The 21506-nt window shown below is 34.4% G+C and overlaps 4 protein-coding genes and 1 pseudogene across 5 annotated transcripts; 3 read left to right on the forward strand and 2 right to left on the reverse strand.

Annotated features, from left to right (window-relative positions):
• Positions 1-238: 238 nt before the first annotated feature.
• LOC120142992 (dirigent protein 17-like) lies at positions 239-927 on the forward strand. Its single transcript, XM_039157424.1, has one exon. It carries the CDS (start codon positions 261-263, stop codon positions 738-740), a length of 480 nt encoding a protein of 159 aa, XP_039013355.1. The 5' UTR covers positions 239-260; the 3' UTR covers positions 741-927.
• Positions 928-6904: 5977 nt separating this feature from the next.
• On the forward strand, positions 6905-7669 carry LOC120143005 (E3 ubiquitin-protein ligase SGR9, amyloplastic-like). The gene has a single exon (XM_039157436.1). It carries the CDS (start codon positions 6920-6922, stop codon positions 7667-7669), a length of 750 nt encoding a protein of 249 aa, XP_039013367.1. The 5' UTR covers positions 6905-6919.
• Positions 7670-12867: 5198 nt separating this feature from the next.
• On the forward strand, positions 12868-14158 carry LOC120143067 (annotated as a pseudogene).
• Positions 14159-14626: 468 nt separating this feature from the next.
• LOC120143128 (protein MODIFIER OF SNC1 11-like) lies at positions 14627-17511 on the reverse strand. The gene is made up of 7 exons (XM_039157530.1): positions 17445-17511; positions 16779-17181; positions 16192-16272; positions 15976-16104; positions 15816-15849; positions 15643-15704; positions 14627-15520 (listed from the first exon to the last, which is right to left on the reverse strand). The coding sequence occupies exons 1-6, from the start codon at positions 17509-17511 to the stop codon at positions 15666-15668; spliced, it is 753 nt and encodes a 250-aa protein (XP_039013461.1). The 3' UTR covers positions 14627-15520; positions 15643-15665.
• On the reverse strand, positions 17380-19420 carry LOC120143023 (WRKY transcription factor 44-like). 2 transcript variants are annotated; one of them, XM_039157450.1, is made up of 5 exons: positions 19205-19420; positions 18975-19103; positions 18196-18878; positions 17956-18114; positions 17380-17697 (listed from the first exon to the last, which is right to left on the reverse strand). In XM_039157450.1, exons 1-5 carry the CDS (start codon positions 19403-19405, stop codon positions 17514-17516), a joined length of 1356 nt encoding a protein of 451 aa, XP_039013381.1. In that variant the 5' UTR covers positions 19406-19420; the 3' UTR covers positions 17380-17513. The 2 variants fall into 2 exon arrangements, with proteins under 2 accessions (XP_039013381.1, XP_039013380.1); XM_039157449.1 differs by having other exon boundaries at positions 17381-17697; positions 18975-19109; positions 19187-19420.
• Positions 19421-21506: the final 2086 nt, after the last annotated feature.

Here is a 21506-nt window from a genome sequence, read left to right on the forward strand (position 1 = left end):
ATAAAATATATAAACAGTAAAGATTAAATTTATAATTATATTAATTTTTTAGTGTCACATTGTTCCTTTTATTAAATATTAACTACAAATGATAATTTTAAATAGTTAAATAGTTTAATTGATAAAGTTAAATAATTAATAGTCAAAATAAAAAGAGACAATAATTAAGTGACCATATATGTAATTTACATTTTTATCATTTTTTTTAAATTACTTAAAATCTCCCCTCCCCTGCTTCCTTTCATTAAACCCTAATTGAAATGGAAAAGAAGTCCGAGGAGGGAGAATCAGAGCCTGAGGTGTACGAGATCCGGGGAGAGCCGGCTGTTGTCATCAATGGCGTCCCTAAGATAGACCCAAATTGCAGCAGCCTCGTTCCCTCTAATTCCATCAAGGAAGACGGCGAGCCTCGGAAAGAGAAAGGGTGTGGCGAATGGTTGGAAGGGAGGGAGGTTCAGAAACTGTTTGGGGGAAAATATTATCACGGGAAAGTGATCCAATTCGACAAGGAAACTGGGTGGTACACGGTGGAGTATGAAGATGGGGATTCGGAGGATCTTGATTGGGTGGAATTGGAAGAGGTGCTCTTGCCTGTAGACATCGGAGTTCCTTTGAAAACAGTGGCATTGAAGGTGATGAACAACAAACAGAAGGATGGGCAGCAGCCGGTTCTTCCAGAGTCTGAAATTCACAAGGACAAGCTTGTGGGAAAGAAGGGGAAGAAGACTAGAGCACGTTGATGAACAAGAAACTGGTAGGTGATTCTGAAACTGAGAATTCTTTACTTGTAGAAGAAAAGAAATAGAAGCTTATTTCCCAGTTGTGTGACATGTTTTAGGCATTGATATCTTAACTTCTTTTTCCCATGGGAAATGTAGTTTGAGAATCAGAACTGTTGCAGAAATAGAATTTTAGCTTTGATTTCCCACATGTTTACACTTTGTCAGCCATGAATTAGATAGATATCCAGAGGATTTCTTGCTTCTGTTGCATATTTTGCTATGGGTTTGTGAGGGGAACAATATTTTACCCTGAATTCAAAACCAACACCACATCTTGTATCAATATCAGCGAAGCACCCACACTGTAGCTCGTTCATTTGAAGTAAAAGAAGGAACAAAAGATCTAAATCACTCCATAAGCCCCAAAAGCTCGAAACACTTGCATCTTCGTTGATTCAGGGTTGTTAGTTGAGTACGAATCCAAAACACCAACATCGACAGCCGAGTCAATACAAAGCCAAGGGTTTGGATTCTCCTATTGTTGTTGAGGTAGTGAATGATGCATAGATGCAATTTTTCCGAAGGTCTTATTATTGGGACCGGAAATTCGTCATCGGTTGAGAACTCGGCCGGAGATGCTAATGCTCCGATTACCTGTGCATTGCTGGCTGTATCTGTTATGGGTTTACTGACAAATCTACGGACCTCTTCTACAAATCGAAACACCTTGGATTGAATACACAATTGTTTGATTTCACTCTACCCTTAAGTGTATAATGTGGCTTAAATTTTCTAGGTAAATTTGTGCAAACGGCTCTTGAAACTTTTCTCTCAAACTTATATTTTCATATTTCCTTTTATTTAATGTCAGCATACTTTCTTCCATATTCGTATGTGAGGAGATCGAGAAGAAGAGAGAAATAACATATCTTGATTTTACGATGACCGGAAACCAAGATAAGATCAAATTTTTAATTTGAATTTTGTAAATGATGATTGAACCATAGTAGATAAAGATGTTGGTCATAAGAAAGAAAGGTAAAATATTCAGATACTTTCATAAACAAAACTGTCCAAAACAGATCGCTTTGGTACTATCACTAAACAAACTAACAGGTGACAAAAAAATTCAAAAGTTGGGTGTCAAAATTATAAATTTTAAAGGTTGTGTGATTAGAACAGAAATAAAGTGAAAATTGAATAACTGAATACGTAATTTATCCATATATAAAGGGTGTTTGATCTATCAAAATTTAGGAGTTTGATCATTTGAACAGCAACATTAGTTGCAGCCATGAACAACTTTTGAATATGCGTCAATCTATCACATGAAAGACTACAACGGTGCTAATAAAATTTAGGGTAAAGTATATAAATGGTTCATCGATTATACGATATTGTTTTGTTAAATATCTCGACTATTAAAAGTTACAAAATAGACTTACGACTATAGATGTTGCTTTATTGAGTCACCTGACTATTAAAAGTTATAAATTTGATTATTTGACTATTCATTAGGTTTCAAATTCGTCTTTTTTCGTTAAAAAATTAACGACCATCTAAGCTAGATGTTAATCTATTGTATGAGTTATGATAGTAGTTTGAGACTCTCAAATCAGATTTTATTATATCTCAGACAACAAATTAACATCCAACTCAGATTGTCGTCATTTTTCTAAAGGAAAACGACGTATTTGGAACATAACAAATAGTCGGGTGACCGTTTTGTAGCTTTTAATAGCCAGATGACTTAACAAAACAACATCATATAGTCATAGTCTCATAGGACAATTTTGTAACTTTTGATAGTCATAAGACTCAAAAAAAATAACACCATATAGATAAGCGATCATTTGTATACTTTAAATTTACAACGATTATTTCTTTTCAGATTCAATTAGAACGTTTTTCATATTTGAGGTAAATTTAAGCTGTTACGTAATTCAGCCCCAAAGAATATGGCATTTTAACCCTAGTTAAAGACAAAGACGGATGCATGATTTTATATTTGGGGGTGAATTTAAATTTAGGAGAGTGAACTAAAATAAATTTTTAATAGAAAATACATAAAAATCTAAAATATATGATAATTTTAAATGCTTAAGGCACGACTACCCCACCTATCCCTCGATCCATCTCTGGTCAATGATTAAGAAAACAAAATATTGTTATGTTCCAACAAATAAGTGACCACAGAATGAGTACTGTGGCTAAAGATGTGTAGGACATTGGATCGTATGTGCCCATTTCTCTTTATTGCTTTGCTTTGCTTTGCTTTTTCCTCTTACGCTAGTGGAAAACCAGAACTTGCACTCGAAGCATTCTATCATGTACAAATTTGTTGGCAAATGGTACTATTTTATTGTACCATTCTTTCCTTTGGTCGATTATGGGGTCTCATGTCTCCTATTGCAGCGAATCTAAACACTATTTTAAGAGCTTAATCTTACGAGTCCATGACTGTCATTTAGCAAGTAAATTGGTGACATCCAAGTAAATTAGTTCAATGCATTGAAGATTGAGAGAATGGACTCATTTTCCCAAGCAAGAAGATGATAGAAAGATGTGAAATTTGAGTGTTTACAAGAAGGCAAGTCATGTTAGGATGCAAGTTGTATTCAATCCATTGAATCGATTAATCTAATAGTTCGATTATATATTTTGATAAGATTTGATAAATCTCAAATTCGAGTATTTATGATTTCGATAAGGCAAAAAGGCATAAGAAGTTCATGTACTTTTGAAAAAGAAAGGAAAAGAATGTGGCATTCGTATTATTTTTCCACTTAATGTAGCCTTTTAACTCATAAAATAAACCTAATGTAGCCCTTTGACTCATAAAATAAACTTAATGTAGCCCTTTGACCAACGTTTTTCATTGTTGATCGTTACAGTGATGATATGATCGTTCACGATACTAATATGGCAGTCCACGATATTGGCATAACGTTCCATGCTGATGGATAAACGTGACAGATGATAAGACAGATTAGCTAAATTGGTAACTCAAACATGTACTATAGACCGCCACGTCAGCAGACCTTCACATCAACACCAAAAACTAGTACACCAATATTATAACAGTTAACGGCGAAAAATGTTGGTCAAATAATCACATTAAATTTATTTTATGAATTAGAGGGTCACATTAAAAGAAATAATAATACGAGAATAAATTAAAATTAGCTTGAGGTAGAGCACAAGGTTCTTAACCATGAGGTCGTGAGATCGAGTCCCACAGAGGACATTTCATAATTTGGAGGTCTCCCACGGAAGCTGCTCTCAACCTGGTGTTGGGGACAACCTACTATCTTACCTCCCCTTACCCCGTTACATATGGGAATAAGGGTCAGCTAATTTTAATTTAATAATACGAGAATCATTTCATTTTATTTTCATAGTCACATATACCTCTTATGCCTTTTAAATTGTAAGTCTAATCACTACCACTGTTATACCTAAAAGGACAATGGGGTGGAGTTAGATGATATCGGATGGGTGAAGATTTTCAATTTCCCTCTTGTGCTTGTTTTGTTGCTCATCAAAGATGAAAGAGATAATGAAAGGAAACGGGGATGTCGACGATGTATTAACAGGACATAAACTTTGAGACAAAAAACCCTACATTCTTAGGTACACACCATCCCTTTTAGGTACCATACACACATGCTTGCCCAAACCTCCCAATCCAATCAAACCTACATGTCTAGATCCATTATTATTACAATTATTACGTCTAAATATTTTATCATTATAATTTTTTTATTAATATGTGATAAGTACAAAATAGTATATGTTCATAAATAATTATCAATTTTTCGACATTAAACGCTCACACTCTTGACATCTATGGTGCTCGAACCCGGGTTCTCGAAGAATAATAATTTAAAATTATTTATTAATTTTTCATTTTAGGTCACGTTTTTAATTTCTTTTATCTATTTTTTTGGCATCATATCTCATTTCATCATATATTTTATATAATTTGTAATGATAATTTGATTTTTAACTCTAATTTCATTTAATTGAGACAATAAAGCTTTTAAACATATTTGATTTTTTTTTATCAAAATAATTCAATTTAATAAAAATTTTGTATCGATGAATATTTCTTTAATTATTTAAAAACTATATTTAAAATAAATGGTTGGTAAATGAATTTGACGAGTAAGATCTTTAATTATCTAATCCTAATCCTACCTAGAGGGATTAGGGAGGGAAAATATTGTGTTTTTTTCTTTAATTCTAAATATTTAAAGGGATGGTTCATATATACAAATTTTTATTTATTTTAATGATTTATTTAAAGGGTATTTTTTAATATGTTTATTGATCATGAACCGATTTAATAATAAAAATACTTTTTAGTTATAAAAATAATTTAATGGCATATTAATTTTTGAGTTGAAATTGTACTCAACTTTAAACAACCAGTCTTAAATTTAATTTCTATAATTAACAAGACTTTAAATAAATAACTATACTTTTTTAACAGAACTAAAGAACTATAATTAAATATAATTTAATTAACATAAATTATAAATGAATTTAGAATACCAGCGTTATAGAAACCTGATATTGACTACATTCATTCTTACATTGCGTAAAATTACAATTAAACCCTATTTTTGTTTCTTATTCTTTTCTTCTCTTTTTGTTTAACAGATAATAAGACTAGTATTAATGTAAGTTGTCCACTGCTTATATATTTTTTTTTTTACTTTTTTATACCACGTTTTATTTTTAATTTTTAATAATTTTGTATTTATGACATACTTTCGTTTGTTTTTATAATATGATCTTCTTTGTCTTTGACACGTTGTAGATTGTTTCATCATGTTTTTTTGTTTAATTTTCTCGTGGTTGGATTTGGTGATTCTTTGGGTGATCAAAATTATGTTTATTTGTTATCACATTAATATTCTTTGTTTTAGGCTTTTGGATTGGATTCAGATAACAGTTTATGTTCGAAGATAGTTTGCTCACGATGTTTTACTCTGATTTGTGATTATCAGTGATATTTAAATATTTTGATTCCCACTTCGTCTTAGGGATGGACACGCGACCCGAACCCGATGTGTCATTTTTTTAAAAATTGGGTCCCAATTCGGGTTTTTTAGAGGGTAGGTTCGAGTCGGATCGGGTTTGGATTTAAGGTGAAAAAATCTGACCCGAACTGAAAAATAATATAAAAATACCTTATATATTTAGGGATAATTGGAAGAATACCCATCTTTATATTATTATTATTTTTCAATTAAGTCCCTATTTATTAAATAAAATCAATATTTTTATATTATAAAGGTCGGGTCGGGTCAGAGTCGATTTTATCTCAAAGTCAGATTGGGTGAAATTACTCTAAACTCTGGTCGGGTCGGGTAGAGGGTATAAAATTTTTGGGTCGTGTCGGGTCGAGTTGGCTGGAAACCCAATCCAACTCGAACCATGCCCATCCCTAGTTCGTCTGCTGATACAGTTAGATCTCTTTATATCTATATTATGTTTGAGTTTTTCAAATGATTTTTTAATCTTTTGTTTGTATGATATTTCAAGTGTCTAATTTATTGTGTTAATAGTTATATGAATAATCCCTAATTATATGTTATTATAATAGTGGATATTTTCTTTCCTTTTAATAAAATTAACCGTTTCTATTTACATGAAAAAACCATAACCATAACTATAATTATATATATATATATATATATATATATAATTCTTGATAAATTTTATAATAAAATAATAAATATTATGTTTTTGAATTCGTGACTTGAATAGATTAATTAAAATTTTAAATTAATTTGAATTTGAATTAAAATTTAAAGTTCTAGATAAAATTATTATGACTTTATTTTTTATTACATAAATTTATATTGTTACTTTTTAAAGTTTCAATCAAATTTAGTTAAATTCTGACTTAAATAAGTAAATCGAATTTTTAACTTTAATTCAATTCTCGTGTTAAAATTTTAACTTAATTAAGTTGAACAATCTTAGGAGTAATATTTTATATATTTAAATATTCTTTAAAATATTATCTATTTTATAGAAGATATTTATTATTAGTAGTCCAAGAGAAGTATTTATTTTTAATTACGAAAAGGTATTGATGGGCCAAAATTTCCACATAAAAAGGCGCAGTAATCAAAACTCCCACGCATTTCTAAAGCGAGCTTCCAAAGCACACGATCCCATATATGATGATGATGGAAGAGGAGACGACAATTATGGCGGCAATCTCCACTCTCCGCCCTTCTCAGCTTTCAGATCTCAGCTACTCCATATTCTCCCTCTCTTTCCACCACCGCCGCCGTCTTTTCCACCTTCTCTCCTCCCCTTGTCTCTTCTTTCTCACCCTCCACCGCCTCCACACTCTATCACTCCCCCAAAAGACCCTCCTCATCGCCCGCCACCTCCCCTTTTCCCTCCACCACCTCACCCGTCACTTCCAGCCTCCACCTCCACGTCTGTTAAACCGTTCCACCACCATAAACCACCGCGATCTTGACGCCGTCCTCCTCCTCCTCTTTCTTTGTGAAGCATACCATGATAACCCGGAAGCACTCGAGAGACCTCACGCTGAATGGCGCCAAGTCTTAACTAGTATATGCTCGAACAACACGTTGAAGATCACCGGTATCATCGGCATCTTCGACGGTGCCGCTTTGATCCCGTATATCGAAATGGTGACAAGGTGCAAGAGGCTGGTGGGAATAATGGGTTGCGGTGGGAAAGAAGGGAAGGAGGTGGCGGCATCGCCAGAAGCGGTGGTGTCTTTGCCGGCGGTGGAGGTGATAGGCGGTGGCGTCGAGTGCGTGATATGCAAAGAGGAGATGAGAGAAGGACGAGAGGTGTGTAAGTTGCCGTGCCAGCATTTGTTCCATTGGATGTGCATATTGCCATGGCTGAAGAAGAGGAATACATGCATTTATTATATAAACTATTAATTTTGGTCCGTTTTAATATTTAAACTTTTAATATTTTTAAAATAATATCTAACATTTAGTTTTCATCTCATTTTAGTATCTGTTGTTTAAAATTTAACGTGTTTAGTACCTAAACTATTAATTTTGGTCTGTTTTAGTATCTAAACTTTCAAAAAAAATAAAAATTTAACGTTACATTTTGAACGAAAATATTAAAATGAAACAAAAACTAAACTTTAGGTGTGATTTTAAAAAAAATTAAAAGTTTAGGTACTAAAATAGACCAAAATTAATAATTTATATACTAAATACGTAATTTACCCCTAAATTTAATATACATTTAAATTCATCAAATAATTTTAATAATTAAGAAAAATATTATTCTTCATAGAGAACACGATCGGACAAAGAACACTGGGTCTTCAAGCCTCGATATTATGAAACCAAGCCCAAATAATAAAATTGGGCCGGAAAATCATTCATGAATGGGACAAGTTGTGGGTAAACATTTTAATTTCCATATATTTGAGAACACAATAATATATATATATATATATATATATATATATATATATATATATATATATATGGGGCAGTATCTTATTACATTCGATGTAAAACTAAAATTTTAACATCTTTTTATGACCGTTAGATAAGAAAAATCAAATGTTGAAATTAACAATAGAAAATGAAAAGATATCTCATCCTTTGATTTCTTCTCGTCTAACGGTTCTAAAAAGATGTAAAACTCTTAATTTTACACCGGATGTTAGTGAATTATATATATATATATATATATATAAGGATAATTTGCATTCTAAATAAGTAAATTTAATTTCAATTTCATTTAGATTATAAAATATCAATTTAATTTAATTATATTATTTAACTTTTATTATTAGCAATGTAAGTCCTTTATAATAACATCGATAAATAATTTAACAAAAAATTAATACTTTTATTTAACATGATTTTCACATATAATTATCAAATAATATTTAATTAATAATTTAAATAGTTTTTATAAAAATTTATAAGAGAATTAATAATTTTTCCTTCAAATTTGTTTAAAAGATTTTTTTCCAATAATAATAAATGCAACGTCGTATGATAATAATAATAAAATAATTCAGAGTGATCAAAACAAGAACAATTCGAAAGTTTAATAAGAAATTAAAAAAAAAATCAAAAGTACACCAAATAGAATAGGAGATAAAAGTTCAGTTAAGAATCGTGTAATTTACCCTAAAATTAAATGTGTGTTGAAGTTATAGCGGCCAAAAAAACTATGGAAATATAAATGGCCGAACATTCTGGTTTGGTGGATGAATATGAAGAGCCAACTGAGGATATGATAGAGTCCAAGCCTTGCTCTTGGATACCTACAATAGCAGCTAAGTTAAAAGTTTGAAAAAGAAGAGGAAGAGGAAGAAGAAGAACCCCATTGTTTGCTGCAGGCCAAAGCTTACTCTTTTAGGCATTTTTTCTGTACAAAGTCGCTTACTGAATAGTGACTGAACTCTGATCTGTTAAGATCATTGTACAATGCAAGTGATTGCTTGCAGCAAAATGGCTGTCCCTTTTTTTCATATATATGGGGTAAGGGAGAGGTAAGATAGTAGGTTACTCCCAGGTTGAGAGCAGCTTCCGTAAGAGACCTCCAAATTGAAATGCCCTCCGTAGGACTCGATCCCACAACCTCCTTAGGTTCTTCTTCTTCTTTTTTCACCTTTATGATTTGTGCTTCGTAATCTAACGTGGGTTTCTTCTGTTCAGTGAAAAGAAGATGGGAGAAGATGACGGAATGAGGACAGTGGAGTGCTTGAGAGGAAGGCTTCTTGCTGAGAGACAAGCATCCATGGCTGCTAAAACTATGGAAAGTAGGGTCAGTTTTTGAATCCATCAATTTGGGTTTTAAGCATTGTTCATTATGTTTCAGTGTTTTAAGAGATCTGAAACATGTGTTTGTTGTTCTCGAGTTTGCAGCTGCCTGAACTTGAGAACAAGCCCAAACAAGAGACCAAATCAAGGAACAAAGCTGAGAAGAGGCTCAAGTTGTTGAAGAAAAAGCTTGAATCCCTCAAAATATTGCCTTGTTTAGGAGAATCAGAGAGGTCAAGCTCATCTCAAAGCTCTGCACTTTCATTATATTTTAGGTTGAATAATATAACTTTTTAGGTTAAAAACCACCTTAAATTAGGTTTAAAATTTTAAATTAAACTGCCGCACAGCATAACTGTCCATAATTTGATCGCTTTGTACCATCCATTTGATCAGTTCTTCAAGCTTGGAACCTTCAACAATGGAGATTAACGCGACGAATTACGATGATGATGATGAATACGTTGATAACTCATTTGCATTGGTTCCTCTGGAGCTCCGAGAAACAAAGACGGTCCCTGACTTACATATAGGCAGCAAAAATGTAGGTGAAGTTCTTGATGTTCTAAGGCATGCCAGAGAAGGAATTCCGAGCTCAATGGAAAGAAGACAGATGTTCTTTTTGTTGTCCCTCTCATTGCATGTGATGTTGGGGTGTAGGACTGTAAATCAGTCGAGTCGGTTCGGTGAATTCTATTCGAACTTTTTTTAAGTTATTTTGATTCGATTAGAAAGTTTACAAGCTTAAAATTATTAAGGTAGACTCGAAATTAAAAATTTAAGCTCGACTTGAGCTCATAAAACTTGAACTTAACACATTATCTGACGTAACTTGATTGAACCTCGAACCTAAATATTAATATTATTAATAATTTAATTTTAAAAAAATAAAAAATCATGTTTTGAGTTGTTCGTGAACTTTTCAAGTCGAGTTAGAAGAAAAAACGTTTTCTACCTATGTGGTGACAACACATGCACATGGAGAGTTGAAATAGAAGAAAAAAATAAGTACCAAAAATAAAAATAAAAAACATTATACGAATTTTGTTAAAAAAATAAATGCGTGCGATACGTTCTACAACACGTAATTACATAAGCTTTTGTCTAGCAGCGACGACGCAAGTGTATTAGCCTTATGCTCAATCATTCAACACATACATGTTTAAAAAGTTATACTTGAACAAAGTACATTTGGTCGATTGGTCATGTTACTCATCTTTGTTCACTCATATTACTTTAGGTCATGAGTTCTAAAGCCACTATAAGCACTCATCTTCCTTCCCCTAAAGTTCTCTCTTCCCCTCCCCTGTATGTAAAATTGAAATTAGATTTTAAATTTGTCGAAAAATGTTATATTTGAATGCTTGAAAACTCACATATCTGAATAATGTGAGATTTGAGAAGCTCACGGGGTTTTCAAATCTCATGTTATTTAAATATATATATATATATATATTCAATTATTTAAATATAACCTTTTAAACATATATTTATTGAGTAATTGAACATAAGCTAACACACACTAAACCCAAAGAGCTAGAATAACACAAGGGAGAAAAGAAGAAAGATAATAATCAAACTAAATATCCATTAGTTAACTTAATTAAAAATCTATAATATTTAATTTGAATCAAATTATTTATAAAAATATTAAATTAACATAAATTAACTATAATTTATTCAACCGAATTTTAAATTAGCCATTTTTTTTTCACTTTTGTTAAGTTCGGTTTAATTAATTATGTTAGTATTGAGTTTAAAATATGAAAAATGAGTTGGATACTGATTTATCTTTGAAAAACATGAAAATAACATTTCATAACTTCAAATTTTAATCTTTATTTTACTTTTAGGTTGAGTTTACTTATATTAGTATCATGTATTGGCAATGAATGCTCAAATACATCTATAAATGATATATTTGAATTAGGGATGAGCATGAGATCCGAACCCGACGGATTCCGACCCGACCCGACCCAATCTAATCGGGTTGGGTTTTTTTTAATTTCGGGTTCGTGTCGGGTTGGGTCAGATTCGGGTTTAGGGTGAAAATACATGACCCAACCTGACCCGTAAAAAAAAATAATTTTACCATATATATTTATGAATAATTACAATAATATCACTCTATATATTAATTTTCAATTAAATCATTGTTTTTTATTGAATAAAAATAATATTTTATTATTATTTCGGGTCGAGTCAGATCGAGTTCAGATTTTATCTCAAAAAAGTCGGGTCGAGTTCGGTTGGATGGAGAATATATATTTTTCGGATCGAGTCGGGTCGGTGAAGGATGTAAAATTTTCGAGTCGGATTGGGTTAACCCAAACCCAACCCATGCTCATTTCTAATTTGAACTAGAAACCTCTAAAAGTAATAACCATCCGCGTGGTGTAAAGAAGTTATAAATAACAGGAAATATGTACAAAACAAACAAACAAGAAATCCATAAAAAAGGAAGTTGAGGCTCCAACCTGGTTTCCTGAGGAAGCAATAAAGAATGTGAGATGATTGGATCTTCTGGGTAGTAGAGTAGATTGACAAATACAGAAAACTGATCACATTACGGTGGCCATTAATGGTTGTACAGTGAGATTACGGCGTTCATGGTCCTGGTGGTGGAATGGAAGGTGACCCAAATTCTTCTGATTTTGGCTATCCAACTGCCGGAAATTATTCATCTACCCAACTTATCCAATGGACCCCAAAGATTTCAGTCCTTCCTTTTCATCCCTTCAATTAGCTGATTAAGAGAATGCTTTGCCATGATTTTAATCACAAATCTTTTATTAAAAAAACCATCACATCAACTACAGTACATAGGTAAAATTTTGACAAGTCCACATGATGAATCCGATAACGAAATATAATATTTGTCAACAAGATCTATTTATTAACCTATGTATAGTCATAATTATCATATCAATTTTCTTTTCCTTCTTTACTCTTATCATTTCTTTATTCTTTCGTCTTTCTCACAAATAAACACTAACCAACCATCGCTGCCTCACTGATTACAACTTTCCATTTAAATCAGAAGAGATGAATAATCAACGATCGATGAAATAAATTTGTTCCATCAACAAAAAAAAAAGATACCTAATCTTGTTTTACAAAAATGAAGGACTGAGGGAGGAAATTACAGAATGTTTCTAAATTCTGAATGACGTGTGATTAAAGTAAATTATGAACAAAACTTGCCTAAAACCTTGGTTTGTTACGCCAAATATGTATACAAAAATGAAGCTTGATATCTCAGCCATGCAATAATCTGATGGTGTCTGAATTCTTGGTTATGTACTTCTAAGCATGGTGGAACAAACAGAAACCTGAAAATGGTTAAATCCTGTTGGAAGCCGTCTATTGAGGGTGACTCTAGAGGGTGCCTTGATGGGTTGTTGTATAAAGATTTGGGGCAACATGTGTATGGAGATTTCTCAATGGCAGTGGTTCAAGCCAATAGTTTGTTGGAGGATCGAAGTCAACTCGAATCGGGGTCGTTGAGTTCAAGTCGTCGTTCTGGTCCGTACGGGACTTTCATCGGTGTGTATGGACATGGTGGACCTGAGGCTTCCAGCTTGATCAATGACAACTTTTTTTGCAATTTTAAGTGTAAGTCCATTTCTGTGATATTCCTTCAATATGAACTTGGCAACAGAAAGGCTTATTATGTTCCCCTTGATGCGCGGCACATGTGTCTGAGAATCAAGACGTATCGATAAATGATCTCAGAAAGGCTTTCCTGGTGACGGAAGACGAATCTTTCCCTCGTGAGGAAACAATGGCATGTTAAGCAGCAAATGGCTTCGATCGGATCGTGATGTTTGACGGGAGTGATCTGCAACGGGCTGCTATGCATTGCAAACGCCGGTGATTCCAAGGTAGTCCTAAGCAGATCAGTAAGAGGAACTAAGGAAGTTATGGCAATGCAGTTATCAACGAAACACAATGTGAATTCCGACGCCATACGGGATGAGCTACGATCGTTGCATCCCGATCCACAGATTGTTGTGACAAAACACAAAGTCTGGCGTGTCAAGGGCCTGATACAGATTTCAAGATCCATTGATGATGCATATCTAAAGAAAGCCGAATTCAACAAAGAGCCTCTCCTGCCTAAATTTAGACTGCCCAAACTATTTCAAAAGCCGATCCTCAGTGCCGAACCATCATTGTCGGTGCATAAACTCCACCCGGAAGACCAGTTTCTCATATTCGCTTCGGACGGTCTCTGGGAACACTTGAACAACCAGGAGATTGTCAAAATTGTCCAGCCTAGCACACGTAATGTAAGTTCCCAAAAGCTAAGCACCAAAACAACATCGTTGAGACATTAGATTTACTCTTGTTTGTAATTGCAAGGAGACTTGTTAAAGCTGCACTGAAGGAAGCAGCAAAGAAAAGAGAAATGAGATACTCAGACCTGAACGAGATTGATAGAGGGGTGAGGAGACATTTTCATGATGATATAACAGTCATAGTTGTGTTTCTCGGCTCCCATTGGATCAATGGAAGTTCATACTATGACTCCCCTGTATCGATAAAAGCCGGACTCGCCGGTGTCTAAATGCCAGCAAAGACAGCAAAATTGAATTTATCCTGAAATTGTCGTACAAATAAGGGACTAACCGTATTCCAGTGAACTTTGTTCAAACATTTAACATAAAAGGCTATTAAGCTATACGTTTGAGGATATTTGTTCATTGTCAGTCAAAGAAACTTGGGATGAGATTGCACATAATGTGTAGATATCCAACCCAAAAACAAATTTCAAAGAAGCTTAACATTTATTAATAAAAAAAAATATTACATGACCAAACAAGCAAACATTGATTGAACAGCCTTCACTTGCAGCACAAAATACCTTGCAGAAATTAGCCAATTCACTTGGTGAGACCAATGGAAGCTACCAAACACCTAAAGGCAAGTGTTCACTCATCTTAAATACAAAATTAGAAAATTCAGAGATTCTCAATGTAACAGGCTTAGAAAAAAGTTTTAGCTTTTGGAACATATTAGTGGCTCATCACCTATGAAAATATTGCACATGACCAATCTTCATATTATAAAATCATTCCCAGCTTTCAACATTTCTCTCATGATCAGGCGCTGACCAGCAGTTGTAACATATCCATAACAACATCAAAAGGTTTTAATTAAGCGGAACAAATGCCAGTCATCACACATAGCAAGCATATGAAGGCAAGCCTGGAAACTATAGCGTCAATTAACATGCATGCTCATGCACATATCTAACCAAATTTTAGATAAAACAAGCTCGAATATATAAGATGACGGATAAAGATTGAACAAAAACAATCTCATTAGCTAAAGATAAGCCTCCTTACCAACTCCCAGACTGCAGACTTCTAATCATTTTTAATGTAAATACAGAAAACAAAGTTTGATCAAACAAAGGTATCCAAGTCTGTTATTTGTCCTGTAGCCAAAGCCAAACCCCCTCCCCCCCCACCACACACACACAAAAAATACCCCTACAAACCTTAACACATTAAAAACAGCAAGAGCACGAATTCCTAAGAAGCATATATCACTTGCTATTTTAACCCATGGAAATAGATGTCAATCTCAATATGAATACTATGGCTGTCTGACACTTTATCATACTATATAACTTAAAACAGTGTTAAGAAACAAACTCAGCAATTTTTAAATCTAATAACCACCTTCATACTTTCTCAACTAAATTATCTAACGGAAAAGTAGAAAATCTCTAGCCCATTACTCCAGAATCTCTAATAGTCTTTGCAACGATTTAAGATAGGTTAACACTCCAGGTGGTTGTTGATTCCAATAGGTATCACCAATTGAATAGACGCCATAAAACACCTTTCAAACTGCCAAAAACACCTTGCCACTGATTCAGAAATTCATATGGAGATGGCATACTGCTCTTAGAATTTTGATGTTAGAAAAAAACACTGTAAAGAAGCTTCAAGAGAATCACATGCTGTTAGGACATTGGACCTGAAAAGGAAAAGAAAACAATAATGCAAAATCTGAGCAACTGATAATAAAATGGATCAGACTATTTAAAGCTTAAACAAGAAATTCTGTCTACATACGGCAAAGAATATCTCCAAAGATACCTTCTAACTACGGTAACTTCAACTTAGAGCACTTCACCAGCCTTTCCAGCAATAGGAGCCTCCTGGAAAAGACTATACTCCTTTAAAACACAATTTTCCCTCAGATCCATGAAATTTGATAGGGAAACAACTAATTAAGCCCTAACAGGTTCAATATTTGTCTTGTCATTTACCTGTGCTAAAGAACTTGAAGGAGGATTAGAAAACCTGGAATGACCAGGAAAAAAGTCAAATTTCAATCTCAACATACAGAAACCTTTTTCAATAAAGACTTCTTTAGGCATTATATATATCTAACAATGTAGGAAAGGATGCTTTAGCACTGGAACATACCTGATCGCCCTAGCTTTTCTCTTTTCTCCTTCCACTGTGTCAGGTTTGGCATATGGTGCAAATCGGGCTAGTCGAGCTTTTTTCTTCTCTTCCTCGTCAACAGCTGTAGAGGGTACAGCAAGCCCAAACCTGGTAACCAATGAAAAGAATATATAAATCAATTAAGTGCAACTCTGAGCAATACCATGACCGGGTAAAGGTGATATGGACAAAAACCTCTCTGCTCTAGCCTTCCTCTTCACCTCCTCAGATTGCTTTGATGTTTCTGATCCCTTTGAGTCGGCTGCAGTGCCAAACCTGTAAAATTTGTCCACAAATCAACAAACATAAAGAAAACTCGTGAAATGGGATTCAACTTCCACAACTACAGTTACTAGACCTTTACCGTATAATGAAATTCCTTCCAATACACATAAAATTGAGCCAAATAGGTAACTATGTGAGATTATAAACGCGGGCTATGAAGGCAACTATGTAATATTATAAAGGAGTTACACTAATTTCTAAAGAACCAACGGAAAAAATGATTAAGAGACAATAAATTTGAAAATTAAGAGGTTCTAAGAGATTCTATACAATCTAAACAATGAACGATTTCATGAATATTAATCTAGGCTTCTCAGCGCACCAACAATCAACAATCGCATCCAAAGAAAATTTATAAGAATATAAATTTTAGAAACAAAATAAAACAACTTCTCTTCTTTTCTCTTCTCTTCAGAAATGCTCAACAACAAGGTATAAAAAACCAAAAGGAAAACCCTAAATAACACCTAAAACGAAAAAGGCAAAATAGAATTTACCTCTCGGCCCTAGAATTACGCTTCTCTTGCTCAGACAACTGGACAGGCACGCCGAACCGCTCAGCTCGGCGAATCTTCTTCTGGATACCGTTAACGGGACCGCTGCTATCCCCTGCGACCGAGCCCACAATAGTCCCGGTGGTCTGCGATCCCTCTATTTCCTTTACTGTTCCTTCAGCATTGGAAAGAGTAAGAGTGGTAGCAGGATCTGGCTTATCCGTGGAGGATGGCATGGTCTTCTTAGGGTTTGGTTCTGTGAATGAGTTGGCGGCTGCGTGAAGAATATGAAAGAGGGAAGCGTCTCGGTGGAACTTTTCCTTCACGATAAATGGGAAAGCGTTGGGATGTTTTTCCCTTATGAGTTGTAGGGCCCGCTTTTGTAAATGTTTTTCTTTAATTTGGGCTATTTAAAGAAATCTTACATTTTTTATCAAAAAAAAAAGAGAAATATTACATTACAAATATAATATTATTACCATATTTGGTTTTACAATATTATTTAAATATTTAATGATAATATTCTAAGCTTATTAATAGTAAATATTATTTTAAGAAAAAAAAAGTAAATAGAAAATTATGCAATAAGCTGAAGGCAGGGAGTCCGGAAAACTGGCCCTCATGAACCAACTTTCGTAGGAGAAAGTTATATATTGTCAGCTTGGTAACCGGTCTCCTCGATATGCCTCTCGGTGTCCTCGATCGGAGCCTTTCTCGATACCAAATACGAAGTCATCATCACTTGACTTTGATTGTAGGCGAATTGGGATCGGCGGCGGCGGCTGCATGATTGGTGTTCCTAAGTGGCATCTCATGGTTATGTTTACCTTCATATGTTGTAATGAAAGCTCTCGGATCGTCCGATGCTCTTTCCATATGCTTCCGTACATTGCATTTCAGATTAGTGCATCTGTAGTAACTTCTGCAAGCGAAATTACCGTAACCAGTTAGAAGAAAAAAGGAGCAAAAACTAAATAATTAGCATATGTTAACAGCTCCGATTTTAACAAACATCGATCCATGTCCGAAAATCAAGCAATCTTGAGGCTGAAATCATTACATTGTTATGACAGACAACCTTGAACCAACTGCATGGCAAAGGTTTAGATGCTGCTAAATTAAGCCCCTAGAGATCACTTGTATAATGTATATGTATGTATGTGAAGTGTATTATTTCAACCTGGGGTATGGATTTCCCTTCACCACCTTCTGCCCATATTTTCTCCATCGAAAGCCGTCTCCGATGATCTCGGAATCGGTAGAACTCTGCATTACAACACGAGGTTCTTGTATGCATTCCCCTAAGGTGCCCACTTCACTTGATTGATTCTCATTTCTCCTGAAGGAAACGGATCACGGTTATTCAAAATAAATCAGGCTTTGATTTCAATTTTCACGGACAATCAGCTAATTTTCTTACCTTCTTTTACTTCTAGATTCGTCGCCTGCTACATCTTTGTTCCCTTCCTCGCATTCCCCACTTAGTCCAACCGAAGTCTCGGAAGTTCCACCGGCATTAACAGCTCCGGCCATAACATGTTCGTAAGGCAGCGGAGCTTTTCCTTGATAATCCGGAGGAATATACAACCCAACTTCATTACAATTTTCAACTCTACTCTCGGAACCTTCGTTCCTTTCATTATAATTATTACTCCACAAGGGAATGTTGTTGGCATCTTGACTGGTTCCATCAGAACTAAATCCCACCCCTTGAGGCGAGTTTCGTTTGGCAGGCTGAGGTTTTGAATGGTTATGTTCACCCTTGTAAACAATTTCAGCTATTTGTCCATCAAATGATCTTTCAACTTTCTTCTTCACCGGACAATTCGGATGCGTACACTTATAGTAGCTACGCGGATATTCACTTCCTTTCACTTGTTTTTGTCCGTATTTCCTCCAATTATAGCCGTCGTAAGAAGGTCGATCGCTGTTCGCTACTGCAGGTAATGCTTTGGGGTCCTCGTCCATGTTCTGAGATCCCACCTTTGAGGGTTTACTTGTCTGATCTGTTTCTGTATGTGATTGAGTATTGCGATGAAGATCTGGTCTAGCTGGTACCTCCATTGATTGCAGAGTTAATTCATTGCTAGCGCCGAAATTTCCCTGCAAAAGAAAGGGGTCATATCTACAAGCATGGCATCGGTAACGAGCATCCGACAGGAGAAACTGACCAATTAAGAAAAATGTAGACAGACTGACCATGTTTGCTAATAGAGAAACAGTAGTCTTCGATACAAGCTTTGCCTGTGGTTTGTACACCGCCGTGGTAGATTTGACATCGGATTTTAAAACCTTATCCGATGAGATCGAAATGCCTATTCCGGACTGCTCTGCCTGAAATCAACCCATGGCTAAAAGATGAGAGGTTGAAAGATGTAGAAATGAGAAAGATATCCAGATGAAGAGGAAACCTGGGAAGAAACTGTGGCTGATGGAGCATGGTTGAAAACCGGTTTGAACCTCACCGTCTTCGGCCTAATTGCAGGCACTATGTTTTCGGAACAGACATTAGGGGGTGAAGCATTAATAGCTCCTGAGAGGAGCTCCGAGAAGGACTTAAAACTGGAGTAGGTAGGCCTTGAAGCTACTGGTTTAGCTATAACTATCCTCTCTGCTTCTTTAACCTCCATTTCAGTAAGTGTCTTGGAAACGCAATTTACACCACCCCTCCAAAACCGATGAAGCCAGATAACAGTAGAAAATATGTACTGGTGTTCTCGAGAAGGAAAACTCGGTGAAAGACAATGAGCAGAAGATTTGTTAGAGGTCACTCTTTGTAGGTGTCGGCTTCGGTAATTCACGGCTCACAATCAACATATTCAGACCTACATGTTGCAGGGTTATATAAACAGAAGATCAAATCAACAAGACATGTTAGAAACGAAAGTTACATGCATATGAATCTGTGTTCACAAAATGAGATGATTGAATCTTCTAAGCAAAACAAATATATACATATATACCAGTAGCGAAATCTGCTTATGCAGTTGATGAGAATTTGCTCTAGTTCAACATAGAACCATATTCCGAAGCTAATACGAATATATGGTCATCTCTACGACCTATATAATCGAAAAAAATGACTAAATTTGGCATCTCGAAGACGAAACAATTGGCTGTTGCAGAACATACCAGCAGTCAAACTAGGACACAGGCAAAAGTTCAAAATTCAACTCTCCAATAGCAATTCGAAGCAAACTTTTCACTTAGAAAAATGAAATTGAGGTGAAACATGCCATGAACTTCCATTTTATGGAACAGTTTCCTTGTTATTTCCCAGAATTTCTGACCAGCTGATGGCATGTAAAATGATGCTAAAAAATTGCAGCAACTAATCCACAAAGGATTCACCTTAATACTATTTAGAAGAAACCTTTTGGCTAACAGATGGTCTTCTTCAATGGTGATCGAGACCTCAAAAACTTACTTTGGAGGTTAATAAATTAGATTAACAAACTTCCCACAGAGCCTAAATTCCAGACTTTGAACTAAAACCCAGAAAATTATGGAGCATAAATTCAGAGATATAACAATAAAAACAGAGCTAAAGAGGAAGAAAACTGACCGGAATAGAAGATAAGAAACAAAAATAGCAACTTGATTTTGCTTCCATAAAATCTCATTTATTTTCACTCTTTTCAGCTCAGTCTGCATAATAGACCCAGGAATTTAATGAGAGAAAAAAACATAATTTTATTAGCAGGAAAAAAAGAAGAAGATCTACAAGAAAAATCGAAGAACAAGGAGAAACCTCAACCAGTTAACAGATGAAACAAAATACTTATGTTCAATGAATACATGTATGCATGTATACAAGAAATGATGTTTCCTTCTGTTCTTGAACTTATTAAAGGAACCCAGAAATAAAAAAAATGAAAAAAAATACCAGCTTTGCAGACAGGAAGAAGAAAGGGGTTTAAGCTGAAGTTGATTTCATAGATAAGATCTTCAATGTCTGCGAGTTCATCATAGCTTTTGTTTACTAGGGGAAAACAAATAAAAGGAAAGGTGGTACTTTGTTTTTCATTATAAAAATTGTCCATACAAATGAATTTGAATACATTCTATTTAAATCAATATATTAAGTGTGGAAATAATCATAAATTTGGTGACTAAGTTCATAACTTTTTGAAAATAAGTAGACCTTTTAGTAATAATGTGAGGATTAGTTGGGGGTGTTTGGAATGTTAGTTGGGACGAGAGTAGATGAAAGAGAAAGATGGGGTTGGGTTGGGTTGGGTTGGGTTGGGTTTCCTAAACTTTCAAACCGAACTTCTTCCTCGTCACTGACTGGTAGTTGTGTCTTGTTCTGTTTCACACGTGGCGATGTTAAAGTCACATGAATTGTAAACGAGCAGAGTCTAGTTAAAGTATTGTTGAACTCGACTAGATTGGACTCAAAAATTTTAAAATAAAGTTTGAATTAACACAAAAACTCACGAGCCAAAAATACTTAAGATCGACTCGAACTCGAAACTATGAATTTAAGCTCGTCAAAGCTCGAAAAAACTTGAAATAAAAAAAAAATAAACTTAACTTGATTGAAATCTCAAATTTATACACGAACTTGAACCTTAAATAAATAAAAAATTTATATTGTGTTTAAAAAAATCAACACATAAATGTTAATATTATTAATAATTTATTTTATACAAAAATAAAATATTAATATATCATATTTTCGAGCTGCTCACGAGCTTTTCTAATCAAGTATTAAGTAACTCATTTCGA

This window comes from Hibiscus syriacus, unplaced genomic scaffold (assembly GCF_006381635.1).
Source record: "Hibiscus syriacus cultivar Baekdansim isolate YM2019G1 unplaced genomic scaffold, ASM638163v2 tig00110833_pilon, whole genome shotgun sequence".
Taxonomy (NCBI): Eukaryota; Viridiplantae; Streptophyta; class Magnoliopsida; order Malvales; family Malvaceae; genus Hibiscus; species Hibiscus syriacus.